This window comes from Bombus fervidus, chromosome 10 (genome assembly GCF_041682495.2).
Source record: "Bombus fervidus isolate BK054 chromosome 10, iyBomFerv1, whole genome shotgun sequence".
In the NCBI taxonomy this organism is placed as follows: Eukaryota; Metazoa; Arthropoda; class Insecta; order Hymenoptera; family Apidae; genus Bombus; species Bombus fervidus.
In genome coordinates this window covers 12,526,924-12,543,286 of record NC_091526.1, presented here as the reverse complement: position 1 = coordinate 12,543,286, position 16,363 = coordinate 12,526,924, and the positions used below count along the sequence as shown (strand labels likewise).

Below are 16,363 nucleotides of genomic sequence, written 5' to 3'. Positions count from 1 at the left end.
TTCGACAATATTTCACGTTTATTCTACCACCATTACAACGCTATAGTATTTGCAATCAGTCTCACTGTCGCATAAATTTAGCTAGGAAATAGCTCGCATTCGATTTACTTGTAAAATTGCTGTTCTCAACTTGCAACCAGTGAAGCTACCTCTAACAGAAAGACACGTCTTTACGATACTAATAACACATTTTACTGCTTCACTTATCTTCCTAGTCATGCCTCTTTGCTTAGGTTTATTTTTAATCGTATAGATTCGCTCAGTGGATGATTATCACAGCCAGGCTCTTTAAATCGATCATTAACGTCGATACAACGCTCAATAACGTATGGCACGATGGATCGTTCAAATTTCGCTCGAGCCTTGCGTCACAATCATCAGGATGTCGAAAATTATAATTATTCCTGGTACGCTTACCATCTGTCGCCCGTAACGAGCAACGTTAATTTTCAAGAAGGTTTTCAAGAAGGTTTTCAAGTTGATGTGCCGCGATGATTCTCGTTGATCTTTAACCTTCTATCGTTTATTAAAATCAACGTTGTAAATATCCGCTCGTGACGGTTCATGTATCGCGAGCTTTTTTGATCCAATATAATTTTGTTACACTTACTACACGATCGTCAAAAGTAGAAAGGCTTTTATCGGTAAAAAGAGAGAGAGAGAGAGAGAAAAAAAGAGAAATTTCAATGGATTTAGTACATCAGGAAGGGATAAAAATATCTTGCTTCGTTGTTCCTTGACATCACGCTCTTCTCCTTTTATTTCAACTCATTTGGCTACAGAATATCACAACATGATAGAGATCGAACTTTAGATAGAATTGCATCGATCACCGTTAAACTCGTCGATCGAATCGCAACGTTTCTTCGCTTATAACAAGAATATAGCAGAAATTTGTAAGAATGGAAAGAAAATTTGAGAAAAGTTGCTTGAAAATTGTTATAAATGTAATTATGATCTATCCTGTAGAAAAATTCAGATCCTCCTCGCACGTCAAAAAATAATCGATTATTTGGATAAAAATTTTGACGAAACAATCGAAAGAAAAATTGAGAAGATAGTTGTCCGGATCGGATCGACTGAATCTCGGTAGGATCGATGGTAACACTGTAACGGGTAGTTAACGCCCTTAGGCTACTCAACGACATATCATTGTTTATTAATTAATTTTTTGTTTTTTTTTTTTACGCACACCTTACGTACAAAACAGCAGAAGTAACGATGCGCACGGACAGACAACGATACACAGATTAAGTAGACTACACCACATTCATAAATATACTCTTGACACTTATGCAACTGAGCCGCGTACAACGTAACGATAATAAAATACAATTCTCCGACAGTGACGGCTGCGATTTAGCTTCACGGTTTGATGCCCGGTTCCGTTGTTCTCCTTTTTTATGCGATTATCATCGACAACGTGCAATTTCCTCCACACCTGTTCATCATTGAAATACCACTGAGCTTTGTACAGTTCTATCGAACAGTTTTCCTTCTTACAGCTATTGGCAGAAATAAGATTTCATCGTGTCGAATAAACAACAATATTTTATACTTTTGTCGATCTTTTCTCTTGTTTCAGCGTGTTTCTCATTTTTCTGATTTATACAGAGTGCGTTTGATAATTTGTCGAATACTTTCTGTTGAAAAATCAATTTCACCGTTCGCTGAATTAATGTTTGTTGTCGAGAAAGGTGTGACGTCGATTTTCTTGCCTTGCTTTTCGAATTCTGTTGTTATCGAAAGACCGTAGAGATAAAGACGAGTTTTTCGTAGGAAAATGAATAAACGATGTAAATTGAAGAGAAGTTAATCGTGGGATCAGTCTCGAACGAAGTGTATATAAATTATTTTAGGACGTACAGAATAATTTGAATGGAGGATTAAATAATTTAGAACGATGTAGTAATCGTATCGATACAAAGAAAATAACTAATATTTAGTTAATTACAAGTCTGTGAATGGAGAAAATGTTACTTACTCGTGAAAATGTTTCCTTAGTGAAACAAAACCCAGTGAATCACAACCTTTTTGGGCAAAGCAGTAGTACACTTACAGATTACGATTTTCTATTATTTTATTATAATTCTATATATGTACTTTTATCATTTTACGTTTAGCCTGAGATAGGGAACATATGTGTCGTACGATTAAAGTATTGTCAACGCTGTACGAAAGGAGAACGATGAAAACGATGCAGTATTTTCTTTCTCCTTATTTCTGTAGATTTGTTTAATAATTATGCGATATTATGATACACGACTGTCTGACACGATTATGAAGAAGATTCGTGGAAAGCTCATGATCACAACGATGCTTCAGCCATGTTTTTCTTCCATTCCAAATAGTTTGAAGTATTAAACGAAAAGGTAGTGCTTGCGAGGTTTCAAGTTTCTTGAAATCATTATATTTTCAGTAGTAGACTTCCTCTTCGATGACTAAACTTAAAATTCCTCTTCGTTCGATCGTTGCGTTCTAGTGGTTGCAGGAAATTGCGTGAAGTTTTCACACACAGATCAACAATTAGATCTTTTATTATCGTTAACATAATCTTTTCAATGATGATTTTAAGCATGATTATCGCGCTCGTGTCAAATCGTTGCAGCAAACTGTACACGATACATACAGTGCGAGGCTATCGTCAAAATCCTCTTCGAATGATCTTGTATCATCGATACGAGGTATTCTAATACTGTTGTTATAAATCTAAATAACAAAGAATTGTTGAAGTATCGAACGATTCTTTTGCCACTGTTCAAATATACAAATAGTAAGACGAAGGAATCTTGGATGATATTAATTCGCGATAAATTAACCTGCGACAGAAAGTTTCATTTCTGAGAAACTCTTGGAAAATGATACAATAATTAATAAATTACTTATTCGAAGAAATTTCGCGATAGTATAGAGAATACGAATGATAATCACAATATTATACAATTTACATAGGTACATTTGTTTGTTTGATTCGATATACGAAGAAATTGCGCATCGTTTCACGAGTTGGTAGCAACTAACTCGGCGTAAATTTTTATATCATATAAATCAACTTACGTCGAGATTTAAATAGTTTCATTTTCCGTCTGCATGAACGAAGGGTTTAGCGTTTGGCGAATCAAGCGATCCGTCGTTCTGCTTTGTACCAATGCTGAGTATTACATCGATCAACAACGTTTAATAGATGATAGTCCGCTTCGTCTCCGCTGCTTAAACAATTAGCTTAGGTGCGGCAGTTAGGAAGAAGAATGTTGACAGCAAAAACTCGAATTATCCGCTTTATCGTAGCGCTGTTTGTCGCTCTGACAAATTTTTGGCAAATTCAATTGGAAATTTGTTTTATTCTATCGTATTACTTATTACTACTTTCTATAATCGAAATTATAAAGAATTTCGAGAACTGAAGAAAAACACAATCACTGGTTGTTGTATGAAATATGAAAAGTTATGACAGCGTGGTAACGGAACAGAAAGTATCGAATCAGCGATGCTTTCGAGATTAAAAGCGCGTTATAAATATTTAGCCGAATCGAACGATTCGAAATTACCGTCGAAAACACTTTTCCTCCTGTTGCACGTTAAACATTACTTACTACTACTTTGTGTATTCACAGTTTCATAAACAATTTTTCGTTGCAAGCACGCAAGTGGATGCGAGTCAGCAGCACGATTATACAGCTTCGCACCCGTGTAAAATTGTTGTATATCAACCGTACTGCACTTTTATCATTGTCAATCGTAATCGTGATAAAAAGCGGCTGTAATGCTACAGCAGAATTACATTTCCATGCGAGCGAAATTATATTATTCAGGGTACAGTAAGTAAGCAAGTCGTATGAAAACGTTGAAGTAGAAAAATAAGAGATCGTGGCAAATAAAAATCGACAATTTTCATCGAAACAACGTCGATTTTCGTTCGAAGGTACATCATTGTCAAGATTCATTTTTAGAAACGTTCATTTTCACATTTCAAACATTCATTTTAAAAGTCCGAAGCATAGAACTAATTGTAAGATTCTAGTAACAATTTATGAAATTATTTATCATTGTCAAATCGTCGACCACAGCTCTCGAACACCTCGCCCATAAGCGATATCAATTGTCTTTTTTTTTTTTTTTTTTTAATATAGTGTCAAATATAGATATCGTGTATATATATTCTCTTGTGTTTATATATATATATATGTATATGTATATAATTTGTAGTCTTTTCCTTGTAAAAGAGTTCAACAATAACGTCTACATAGATACTTCTTAATTTTCTCATTAGCTGCTCATTTGCTGGTCTTCATTCTTGCAAATATGTCTACGATAGTTATACGCGTACTGTGCATACTTTATCTCTCATTTCGTACGAACGTTAAAATCTCTTTCATAATAAACGATACAGATCTTCTACTTCCTCTTCTTCGTGCAGTGATCGAATGAATGTTCGAGATGCTTGGTAAAAAATCGGGTAGACCTTTTCGATCCGCGATAGTAGATCGCCATAATAATAATACGAGAATAGTAGAAAAGTCGACGGAGCAATAAGTATAGTATCATGAAGTAGTGGTTTAATGGGAAAGCGAGAATTGATTGATGTCGACGAAAGTCGTGTTCTCCGCCGTCGCGTGACACCATATAATTGATAATGATTAGATCGAAGAAATGGTTGGGAATTCACAGGCAGGCAACGCGTGTAAATTATCGTATATAAGTAGTCGTTAAGATGTCAGTTGTAAAATAACACTCTCAAAATCAGTATCGATAACATTTTGCGTTTTGATGCTGATATACTGCTCGAAGCAATCGGAGAATTACTTCGCCGGTTCCTTGAATAATTTTTTCGTATAAATCAATCGCTGAAAACGTAAAAGGATACCGTGTACTTAGCATAGAAAATAATCAAATTTCGTTAGGAATAAATAGATTCTTGTACGCAATTTTCTAATCATGTTGAGCAGTGTGTTACTGAAATAACTCTTCGCGTTCAATTACAACCCACAGACTACGCAAATTAAGAGTATCCTTAAAATAATCGTACGATTATCGTAGTAGTATAGTATGACCTATTAAATCACTTTAATGAGCACGTACCTCGTCTACAATCATTTACAGAAGTGAATTTTTTACTGACTGACTGTAGATGGAGATTCGGTTTTATTAACAACCACCATGAGTGAACGTCTCCGCGTTTATCATAAATACCTGTATACGGTTCCAACGATAAAAAACATTAATGTACTAAGAATGTTCCTCGCAAAACACAACGATTCGTTATATAGAAATCTCTGGCGAGACAACTCAAACAATAGGAATAGTCATACTCTGAAACAATTCTCTTCCAGCGAGAAAATTAATTTGTTAATTATTATATAAAATGTCAACAGTGTATAAAACCAGAGTAGAGGATAACGAGAAACGAGAACCATTTAAAATTTGTGCGTTTTGAACAACCAAACCAAATTCGCCCTGCCTTCCTGCCTCACCACTAACTTTATGTAGAAACCAGTCACGGCAGGGTCTTCCTGTTTAGGGGATTCCGCCCCGTGTACCCTAATCTCTACTCTTTCGTCCTTCCTCTTTTCCGCCTTCTTTCGTTCCGTTGTTTGCCGCTTTTCTGGTTTCTTTTCCGCCTCAGGCTTCCGACCTTCCAAATACAACTGCATCTGCTGGAATTGTCGACTCTCCCATTGCTCCTCGTATCTCAGGTTCTCTATCTGTCGTTGCAAGGCTTCTTCCTGCTTGTACATTGTTAATTCCTCCGATGCCCACTGGGTTCTCAGTTCCTGCAACTGTAGTTGCAGTTTTCTCTCATCGCGAATTCTTCGTTGTTCCTTTTCCTTCTGCTGCTTTAGTAACTCCTGCTCCCTTCTTATTCGTTCCTCTTCTTCCAGTTGTTGCTGTGATTTTTCCTGATTCGATAGGCTTGGTTCCTCTGATTCGTTTTCTTTTTCAATCTTTTCTTTGCTCTGCGATTCTTCTGGTTGTTGTAATTCTTGTTTATCCTCTCGATGTTTCTGTTTCTCTTCGTCTTCTTTCTGAACTTCCAGCTGCTGTTCCTTCTTCTCCTTATCCTCCTCTTGCTTCTTCTCTAAATCTGCTTCCTGTTTTCCTTCCTTCGAAGCCTCCTCCTTTTTAACTTCCTCCTGCTTCTTCAATTCTTCCTCCTGCTTCTTTTCTTCTAGGCTCTGTCGATTAATCTCTTCCTCCTTTTGCTTCTTCGTCACATCGACTTTTTTTACCGCCTTCTTCGACTCTTCTTCCTGTTCTCCCTTCAGTTCCTTCTGTTCCTGCTGCTTCTTCGGCTCCTCCTGTTCCTGCTGCTTCTTCGGCTCCTCCTGTTCCTTCTGCTTCTTCGACTCCTCCTGTTCCTGCTGCTTCTTCGGCTCCTCCTGTTCCTGCTGCTTCTTCGGCTCCTCCTGTTCCTGCTGCTTCTTCGACTCCTCCTGTTCCTGCTGTTTCTTTAACTTCTCCTGTTCTTTTTGCTTTCTCAACTCCTCCTCCTGCTTCTTCTTCTTCTGCAGTTCTTTCTGCCTCCTCTCGAACTCTTCCTGCATCTCCTGTCTCCTTAGCTCCTCCTCCTGCTTCCTGATCAGCTGTTCATCGTGCTGTCGTTGCAGCGTATCCTCTTGCCTCATCGATTGATACTGACTCCGTTGCTCGATCAACCGCTGTATATCCTCCTCTTCGGAAGAGCGATGCTTCGGCCATCGTTCGTGCTCCCTTATCTCCTGCTCTGCTATGCCGTATTTACCTTCAAGCGGGTGCGAGACCGCAACGTTAATAGGAATTTCCTCGCGTCGAGGCTCGTCCGATACGGCCGCGATCAATGCGGCCGTGGCCGGAGGTTAGTTGCTACCTGAATGCTGCTTCTCGTCGGACCCCTCGTCAGACCCAGTCGAGCTTAGCGACGTGTTGCTGCCGAATTGGTCCTGTAGAGATGACTGCACCGACAAGCTACGGTCTTGGTGCTTTACTCTGTGGGGGGACAGGTGTCCGGGATCGACGCTTGCTGGGTCTGCCTGCAACAAACTCTCTGGTTAAGAGATTTACAGAATCGAGCCGCCGATCAAGACGGATAATAAAGGATAAATATAGAGAACTCGGTTCTACATGGTGAAGTTCGATCAAAAATTAGAGGTGTTAACCCTTCCGCGAAGAAATTTGCAGTACAATTTTTCTTATTTGAAGAGGATCAAAGTAAAATTTAATAAAATTCAATCGATAGAGCAATTAAATGAAGTCAAAGGATTAATTTGCATTTCCACCGATGTTTAAAATGTTTTGTCATTCTTCAAACTTAGTGATATGTAAAATTATTAAATGGATTGTTTGGTTCGCTCTTCATATCGAAAGGGTTAAGATTGGGGTGCGAATTGAGGTTGTTTCATATTGATATATAGATTGTAATAAAACGTGTGAGGGATGACAGTGAGGGGCGTGAGTAGACTTCATTTCTCTGAATTTCTATTCATATTTAATTAGTGTCGGTATGTTTTACAGTCAGAAGATTTGCGATAAGCGTGTAAAACAATTTGAATTCCATAAATCCATTGGCAAAGGATCATTTATTTCTGTACAGTTTTCGATAAACGAATGTCTACTACACTTTATCGAATGTTCAGCGAAGAACAACTATATAAAATATGACACGTAACTGATTGAACGATAGAAGACGTATTAATTTCAAACGATAACTTTGGGAAACAATTATTTGAATGGAAATAACGATTGCAAATGGAATAAATGCTACATGTGCGACAGCAGACAAATGTACTTGGGAAAATAATTTCTTTTAATACGCGTAACAAATATGAAACGGTTACATATAATAATTAAAGGTTGATTCGATTAAACATTTGAATATGTCAAGGTTCAAACAATTAAATATTGCAGACTTACACTTTCCAGAATAATTAACAGGAAACTTTCTAGAATAATCAAAAATATTGCAACGATCAGTAACCACAAATTTCTATTAAACTTATGTAACATTAAAGACTATATTATCTTGTATCCTTTAGATATATAATCATTCAATTATTCTGAACAGTGTAACATACATTGAGCAAAATATATATGTTTTTATATAATAGATAGAAATGCGTGTAATGGTCTCATACAAAACTGAAAATCACTTTTCAATCAAATTTAAAAGAAACCCTTGGATTTTCAAACGGTTACACTGTGTCGCAGGTGTACATAATACAATTTTTAACCAAATTTTCGAACCAGATGATCTTTTCATTTCAAACGAGATAATTCCACTATCTGCATGCTTCGATAATAAAGTAACAGACAGAAACGGGTGTACGTTGTATCAAAGGGAACAAGAAGAATCATAAATGCATAATCATACTTGAATTCTTTGCGACCATAATTTCTTGTCTTTTTTAGGACGAGGCGTTATACGAACATGATATAACTGAGCACACCACAGTTACCTTAGTGGAGAATGTACATTTTAGCCGATTTGGCTAGAAATTCGCAAACTACAATCCTGGAGCTACACTACAAGTGCTGCTTGCAACAGTGTAATCTCGATCAAGCTGTTTCATGATACATTAAAACAAAAACATTTTGCACGAGTTCTGTCTGCGACATACGAATCAGTAAGCTAAGAAGGCTAAAAGGCACAATAACTTGAAAATGTTCTAATTACGATAAAGTAGATACTAAGAGATAAAAATTCGAATATATATAATACTTTGATTTTTAATTAAATTACGAAACAATGTTTAAAGTCTGTGAGTAAACTCGATGTTTGTATAGAATGAGAAGAAAGAAAGCGTAAAGAAGAATTAGAAATTAATTTCATTGACAATTCTGAAATAACACGCACCTGATAGGCCAGCGCGTTCACTATGATCCTCGAAGGCACCAAGTTCAGAGGATGTACTTCTCTCATCAGCACGTTCGTAGGGATCTTATGGAACTGAATGTACTCGAGGAAATTGCCAATCACGTCTTTCAGATCTTGACTTTGATTGCTGTCGCAATACTTCTTGCTCCACATCAAGGCCGCCTAAGATAATCGAATATTCAATGAATTTTAATCGTTGAAACGTACAGAATTAAAAAGACTAATAATAGAAATTCGAGTTTTTTTTTTTAATGGGAAACTAAATGACGAACAAATTTTATGAAATTAACAAGGGAAAGGAATTATATTTTCTAGGAAATAGCAGATAGACGAAAATTAATAACGAATAGAGAATTTCTTGGTTCAATAGGATGAAAATAATGTAGAAAATTCGCGTACTTGAAACTTGGTGAATTCATCGGCTCGTAATTCTTCTCTTGCCAGGATTAAGCGAACTACATGTTGGGGTAGCAGCGTGAAGGATCCTAAATTCAACACTTCGTTGCCATGTTCGTCGACGAATTCGAATACCTTTAAATACAAAACAAGAAGATATCAGTACTTTTATACGGTAAAAAGAATTCGTTCGTTTCCTCAGACGGAGAAATGTTAATTTACAAAAAACGATCCCAAATATCTTTAAATTTCTATACAATCTCACCTTATGGACCAAGGATTTCGTACACTTGTACTGAATGTATCGTTCTGCCGACGCCAATAAAGCGCACACAGTGTCCACTGTTATACAACATTGTACGAATCCAGTGCAAGCTTTTCTCAGCTGTTCTAATCCATAATAATCGGCGGCATTCATCAATCCTTTAAAATTTAAAATCAGTTTACTAACGCGAAATTGTTTCCTTCAAAATCCATATATATATACGACGAACGAAATACTTACCTAATAAAGTTCTAGGCTGTAACGTCACACATCCAGTATGAATGTATTCGATCAGCTGACGAAACACGTCGGGCTCGAATTCCTCGATGATTACGGTGTGATGTTGATTCGGCTATGATTCATCGCAAAGAATGGTGAATTTAGAAAAACGAAAAGATTGACAGCGATTCAAAGACTGAAAATCGAAAGTTCATGCTAAGCGATTCGGTGCATTTAGCGATGGCTAGAAAATATTTTCAGTCTCAGGCTAACTCACTAACTACATTTATAGATACTTCTTACTTGTAAAAAAGAGATGTATTATCAATGACGAATTTCTAAACAATTACCTACTATCGTCGACTACAAATTTTTAATAAATCGCTACGTTCTAAATATTTCCAAGGATCGTCCATCGTTGTTAAGCATCGATGAAAATTGAAAACGATGTATCGATGCCACGAGAATGTTCGCATTGCTGCATATCCTTATAAGCAAACTACTGTGCGTCTATAATACATCATCGTCAATTTCACGACTACATAACGAATTGTAGGATGCAGAATTACAGAATCAAATTGTGCCGTCCTCGAATAACAGAGGATTTTGATTGCAGTCGTGCGAGTCTACGGTTATTGCAAATGTGCCGATGTAAGAAGGACAGCAGTCTATATTCACGATTCTCCAGACTTAGACCGTGTAGTCAATTTAAAACTTGCATGCCGACTGAAAGAGATAGACTGGAACGATGAATGCCTCGTTAACAACTAACTGAATTGGGCTGGATGCATCGTGTGGGTAATTGCTTACAAATGAAATTAGGATACCAGATTGACGAGCAAGGGTTGATAAAAGGACGTCAATTTTATCTCGATAAATTTGTGATTTTTCTTATGCATTTTAATTTCATTTCATTTCATTTATTCAAATAAACAGGAAGTCGCTTTAACGTTAAAAATATATAGAAACATATGCGAATACATAGTTTCACGGAAACTTAATACAACGTAATGCGAGATAATACAGAAAAAATATAACAGTTGAGATTGCAATTAGGAGATCAGCGAGTATGCATCAAAGTCCTAAACTTTCGCGTAGTAGAAGAACAAAAGTCTACGTGATTGTGAATTTTATTGCCTACTTCGCATATTCTATTTATGGTATTGATTTAAACCAATTCTTTGAGAATAGTATACTTATGATTAGTATAGAAATATCTTAGAATTATTCTTCAAAGCTGAGACAATAACTATTTTTGTACTCATAGAAAATATAAAGTTAAAAGTTCTAAAGACTATTTTCAAAAAATGTCCGTAAAGTGATTTTCCAAAGTAAAGTCTGGTATCCTGAGACGATAAAATTGAGGCCCTTTCGAAGAATAATGAAGTTCATATCTCTATATCTTTCAGTAAAAAAAAGAAAAAAAAAATAATAGTACCACACCGCATTAGTATCGTGAAGATATATGACACATACTTAAAAAGTAAAAAGTTTCCAGCATTACTGATCGAGCAATACAGAAATCAAATTAATTGATTCTATGAAGATTAATCGTTTACTTTCTAAAGAATCAAACATTAATCATCTACTATGATATAAAATGACAACATGTTTTATAAAACATATCAGTTTGACTTCACATTACCAACGCGTTAATGTCTCATGCAATCGTACAGATTAATTCTAACTTCGCGAAGATTATTCGCTTGACGATGTCTAACACACACCGAGAAACAGACCAAATCCATCTAACTAACAATTCTTAAGAGATAGAATTTCTCTCGGTGAAACTTTTCGAATCGAGGATTCATCGTTATTCGGGATCCTTCTCGTTATTGTAATGCTTCAGAACAGAAAAAGAACACAAAATAATAGAAAGAAACAGACAGAAACTTGAGACGAGCATAGAGTGAAAGAAAGGGAAAGGGTAAAATAAAAAGAGGACTTTCAGGATGCAAAATCGTATAGAGAAGTGACGTTATAATAGTACCTCTTGTATGGGAGCCAACTGCTGCGCGAACCCTGACCGCTACACGGCACACAACAAACGCACACTTACTATTTCTATCATTTTAACGACGAGGTTCGAACACAATTCGTTTAAATGTTTTTTAAAATGCTTCTTTTTTTTTTTTTATTTCAATTGCAGTAAATCGATCGGTTGTAGCAACCATTTCAAAGATCAATCGTGCAGAGTATAGATTTCAGATTGAGAGTTTCGAAAATGAGAGTTTATCGATTAGAAATTTAATATGGAAGCGAGGGAAAGCAAGTACTAAATTTGTAATATTCCAACATTCGCGTAGGTGTTTCATCCATCTTGTTTGTAACAAATAAGTTCAAAGATGCCCACGTTTGATCGGTTCGATTTTATTTTTAGTTTGCTATTTCTATCTTTTCTGATAATATAGTGAAAGAATAGAGGAGGTATTCAGAAAACGATCTTTCTGTAATGATTGCGATTACCTGTTGCGCCGCGTTTTGCAGATTCAGCAGCGGCTCCGAGCTTCTTTTCAGGAACAGTCGAATCTTGTTTTCCTTCGGCGGTGGTTCCTTTTTACGCTGTGGACTGGGTGCTTGGTAAAACATTTTTTGAAACACCCTATAGAAACAAAGAATACTGTATTTATATTTATCTAAATATCGTAATAGCAATCTTTTTAATTGTTGTAATAAATAATATTAGAAGAGTGTTGTTATTGTAATAATACGTACTACTTAAACATCAAGATTACCTTTGCACGAAAGAAAGAAATTGATCGTAGCATTAATCGCGATACGAACCTACTTCTGGCTGCTAAAACAGCCTTCACAGCGCAAATGGGCTCTTTTGTTTCACCGACGAGGAAGGTCACGTCGCATAGTTCCGGCATGCTAGCCAGAAACTTCATGTCCTCGGCCAAGCCGGTCTTATTCTCGAAAATCGAATAATCCGACTCATCGGCCACTTCTGACCCTGACGCCTCCGGCATCGAGCTGATATTTTCCTGGAAAACATTTCGTGTAACGCATGTTCCATTAAAAAATTTCATAAAGTATAATTTCATTCTTCCTTTCGTCTAGAAATTCCTTTTTCTTGCCTTGTTTCACAGAACGAAAAAAGACAAAACGATATAAAGACGTACAAGAATTTTATTATTGAAATACGGCATCTTTAATATTTTAGAATAAAATGATTGAAACTTAAGTTCGCGCACGCGTTGTAATATATTCTACGTGATAAAACGAAAGCTTTCCGAGTGTTAGCAGAGATATATTTGGATGACTATGAGAAAGTTTGCTGATATATTCTGAACAACTTTGCGAATGATAAACAAGCTTGAGCTAACGTGTGGTACGCTTTACTTCCGCGTGAATTTTGCATTTTTATACACAGCTTATATCTACCTACTATGTTAAAGTCTGGTTTCGAATAAAAACATTATCCTGAAACTAAAAGCTTCGACAAGCATAATTGCTCATTAACAGAAGTCAGCCGTGAATTATCAACGTTTGCAGTGAAATGATAAACCATAATTGAAGCCATACGGACGACTTCCAGCAAACTGACTCGCATTTTCGCTTTATATTAAACGAGACGGAGTATTTGAAACTATTTCCACTGCGAGAAAGTAAATATTTGCAACTTGTCGATATCACATTCACACGATTTAACTTCCTATATCGAGTTTCCATCAGGTTACTTGCCCCTGTAATCACACAGCCACTCTGCCAATACAACACCGTAGCAAGGGTGCATTTATTTTCGAGAACATCCAACACTATCATTCGAGTCACGTCCAGTTCGATCAAACAACTATCGCACAGCTATTATTAGCAAAGCGTGATATAAATAAAAATCGGATTTATAAGATTCTTACGTACTCACGAAGAATGGAAACACTCCATGTGTTTCTTTAAAAATAGATAGAGGAATAGATGGAATGTTTCAAACATAAATACTTGATTGCATAAATAATAATCGAGTATTTGCAATCTACATCGTAGGAATTCTTCATTAAGAATCGAAATATTTAGCCTTAATTCAATGCTGTCCTGTTTCGTTGCAATTAATTCTCGACTTAATAATAACGCTCTGAAAAATGTCAGATACTCATCCAGTTAGGTATTTCGATATTACTGAAATTCAATTATCGGAGTAATTATTATATGCAGGTAATTAGCAGCGTTAAATTCTTTTTCACCTATGCGATCTTCGTAAGCAATGTTTTCATTAAACGTTACTAAGAAATTATTTCACTTATTTAAACGTATTTATTTAATTTTTCTAAATGTTCAGGAAAAATAAGTAAATATCCTTTTAGAGAGAAAGTAGAAACCTTCCAGTGAAATTCATTTATTTCATTTAATTTGTTTAAGTAAATAATCGTTTTGATAATTAATTTTCTTTGTATACTTCTTGAACGGAAATGTAAAATGTGATGGACAGTTGTAAAAAGGAAGATTACTGGAAGAAGCACAAATTCCCGCACGATTGGCCTTAATGCAGTCAGCGAGGCGAGCGCGCGAGGAGTTTCTGAAGAAAATGCGACACGGGAACACGCTTTAATGGACGAAATGCACTCTCTTTTATCCGGTAGGGAAATCTGCTATATCGTCGATAAATCACCCCCTGACGAAAGACTTAACTACCCTTCCGTGTAATGAGCCCTGTTATCTACGATGTAGTTAACCTACTTGCAGCAGGAGACCCGTTTAATCCTCGTCCCACGTCAGCGATATACTTTCATTTACGTTCGACCTTTAAGCAACGCGAATTATTTACGCAATGTAGGTGTTCAGACTCGGAGAATTTGATTGGCACGTTGATAGCCAAAAAGCGAACTGAAATTTGAAACATTCAAGAATATAGTCCCTTTTTTATAGTACATGTAATTTGATCTATATATTCAGATAAAATAATTTTGTTTATTACCGTTATTAATGTATATGTAGTACTATGTACAAATTCATACTTAAGACTTTTCTAATACTAATACTAATTACCAATACTAATTTATAATAATTAAATAGAATTCGTACAAGTCACGACAAATAAAATGCTCTGATTTTTCAAAATTCTGCATCGAAGAATACTCTGGAGAAATACTATACATTATAACAAAATCAAAATAACTCGAAACGTTAAAAACGCCACAACCAAACAAACCCAGATATAACAACGAATAAAATGTTCCCTCTTCTTCAGCTACGAGAAAGAAACGCAACGGTAAAGGAAGAATGAAATTTTCTCGTTCTTTCAACCACGACAAAGAAACAGCCGCGTCTCATTAACGGTGAAGGCGCGCGTAAATTGCATCATCTCGTCGCGACAGCAATCAACTACATTTCACCCAGAAGCAACACCGACGCAATGGAAAGTGGTGCCCCGCGGAGTCAGCTTTTAAATTACCTGTTGCTCGAGTCCCGGAGCCCCCTCGCTCGCCGGCCCGCTTTTGCCCCGAAAAAACACTTTTACCTCACTTCCTCGTTTCTACGATCACGCATAATCCACCATACACGCGTAATAACGACCCGTCTACCACGGTGTTCACGCTACAGCATCTCTTTCTCCTTTCCACTCGAAGAAAACAATCAGCGATCTTACGGAAGAAAAGAAAAATATCAATCGGTGGTACGTTAACCCAAAATGAACTATTCCAGGCTCTGCTACCCCTTATCCTCTTGCAGGTGCCCTTACTGACAGTCGAGGTACGTGAAATCGAGCAACCGTACGGAAGAGACACGCCTGTATCCGCGGTTCGACCTTCTTGTCTCTCGATTTCTCGCGTTTAACCCGACTTCAACCCGACACAAGTGGCTCAAGCACGCCTTAACCCTTCCTCCGACAGGCACACGAGGGGGTGGTTGTTCGAACAGGTCGTTTTCGTGAATGGAACTCGAGCGACAAACGCGAAAACGCCGCTCATACTCGGCCAAAGCCACTCGACTGCGCCGAGCCTACGTTCCCTCGGGCCAGGCCAACCCTCATTGCGCACTCGCACACCCTCTTTAGGGGTGAGACTGGAATACAGCTGCGCCTGTGCGACCCGTAGGTCCTCCGAAGGACCTCTCCCTTCTGTCTTCTTCTCCTTTCTTCCCACGGATTTTTAAATGTCACCTAGTTACCAGTATCCTGAGATCGTTGATTACGCGACCGATGGGGGGTTAATTGCATTTCCTACAGGCAGACGTGGATATTAGCCTATTTGATGACGGCCTTGTTCGCAAGGAAATTGTTTCCTTGAGCGTGGCGCCTCTACCTTTTCCTTGGAAAATTCTCTGCTTTTATTTAAATCTATTTTAAGAGAAGATAAATTGTATAATGATGTTACTGCGTTGAACGGCTTGATCTTTAGTTTGATGGTTTGATGCGACTATTTTGGAGAATTGCTTTTATTTTTGTGATCGATGGTTGCGGTTGAAAAGAGATATTTTTTCCTTGCTCGAAGTTGCTTAAGTATACCGTCCCTTGATGTCGTTTGATAGCGATGAAGCTGAGTTCGGCTGGTCGCCACTGTTCACTCTCGATTTTTCACGCTATGCTTAAAACGCGAGTAACGAAAGTGAAGGTAGCGTGAACTCCAGCGTGACGAATCCGGGTCAAGCTCAAAATCTGGCTCTGTGGACCAGAGCCATTCATGTCTGTGGAGGAA

At 37.2% G+C, this 16,363-nt stretch overlaps 1 protein-coding gene across 4 annotated transcripts; it reads right to left on the bottom strand.

The window, feature by feature from the left end:
* Positions 1-725: 725 nt before the first annotated feature.
* Positions 726-16,363, bottom strand: LOC139991490 (uncharacterized). Of its 4 annotated transcripts, XR_011800857.1 has the most exons (11): positions 15,121-16,153; positions 12,513-12,715; positions 12,195-12,330; positions 11,719-11,757; positions 9,750-9,861; positions 9,510-9,667; positions 9,248-9,379; positions 8,828-9,010; positions 6,845-7,007; positions 4,328-6,739; positions 726-4,286 (listed from the first exon to the last, which is right to left on the bottom strand). XR_011800857.1 is itself a non-coding variant. In XM_072011606.1 (10 exons), the coding sequence occupies exons 2-10, from the start codon at positions 12,698-12,700 to the stop codon at positions 5,415-5,417; spliced, it is 2,436 nt and encodes an 811-aa protein (XP_071867707.1). In that variant the 5' UTR covers positions 12,701-12,715; positions 15,121-16,153; the 3' UTR covers positions 726-5,414. The 4 variants fall into 4 exon arrangements, 1 of the variants encoding a protein (XP_071867707.1); XR_011800858.1 differs by lacking the exon at positions 11,719-11,757 and having other exon boundaries at positions 15,121-16,155; XM_072011606.1 differs by having other exon boundaries at positions 726-6,739.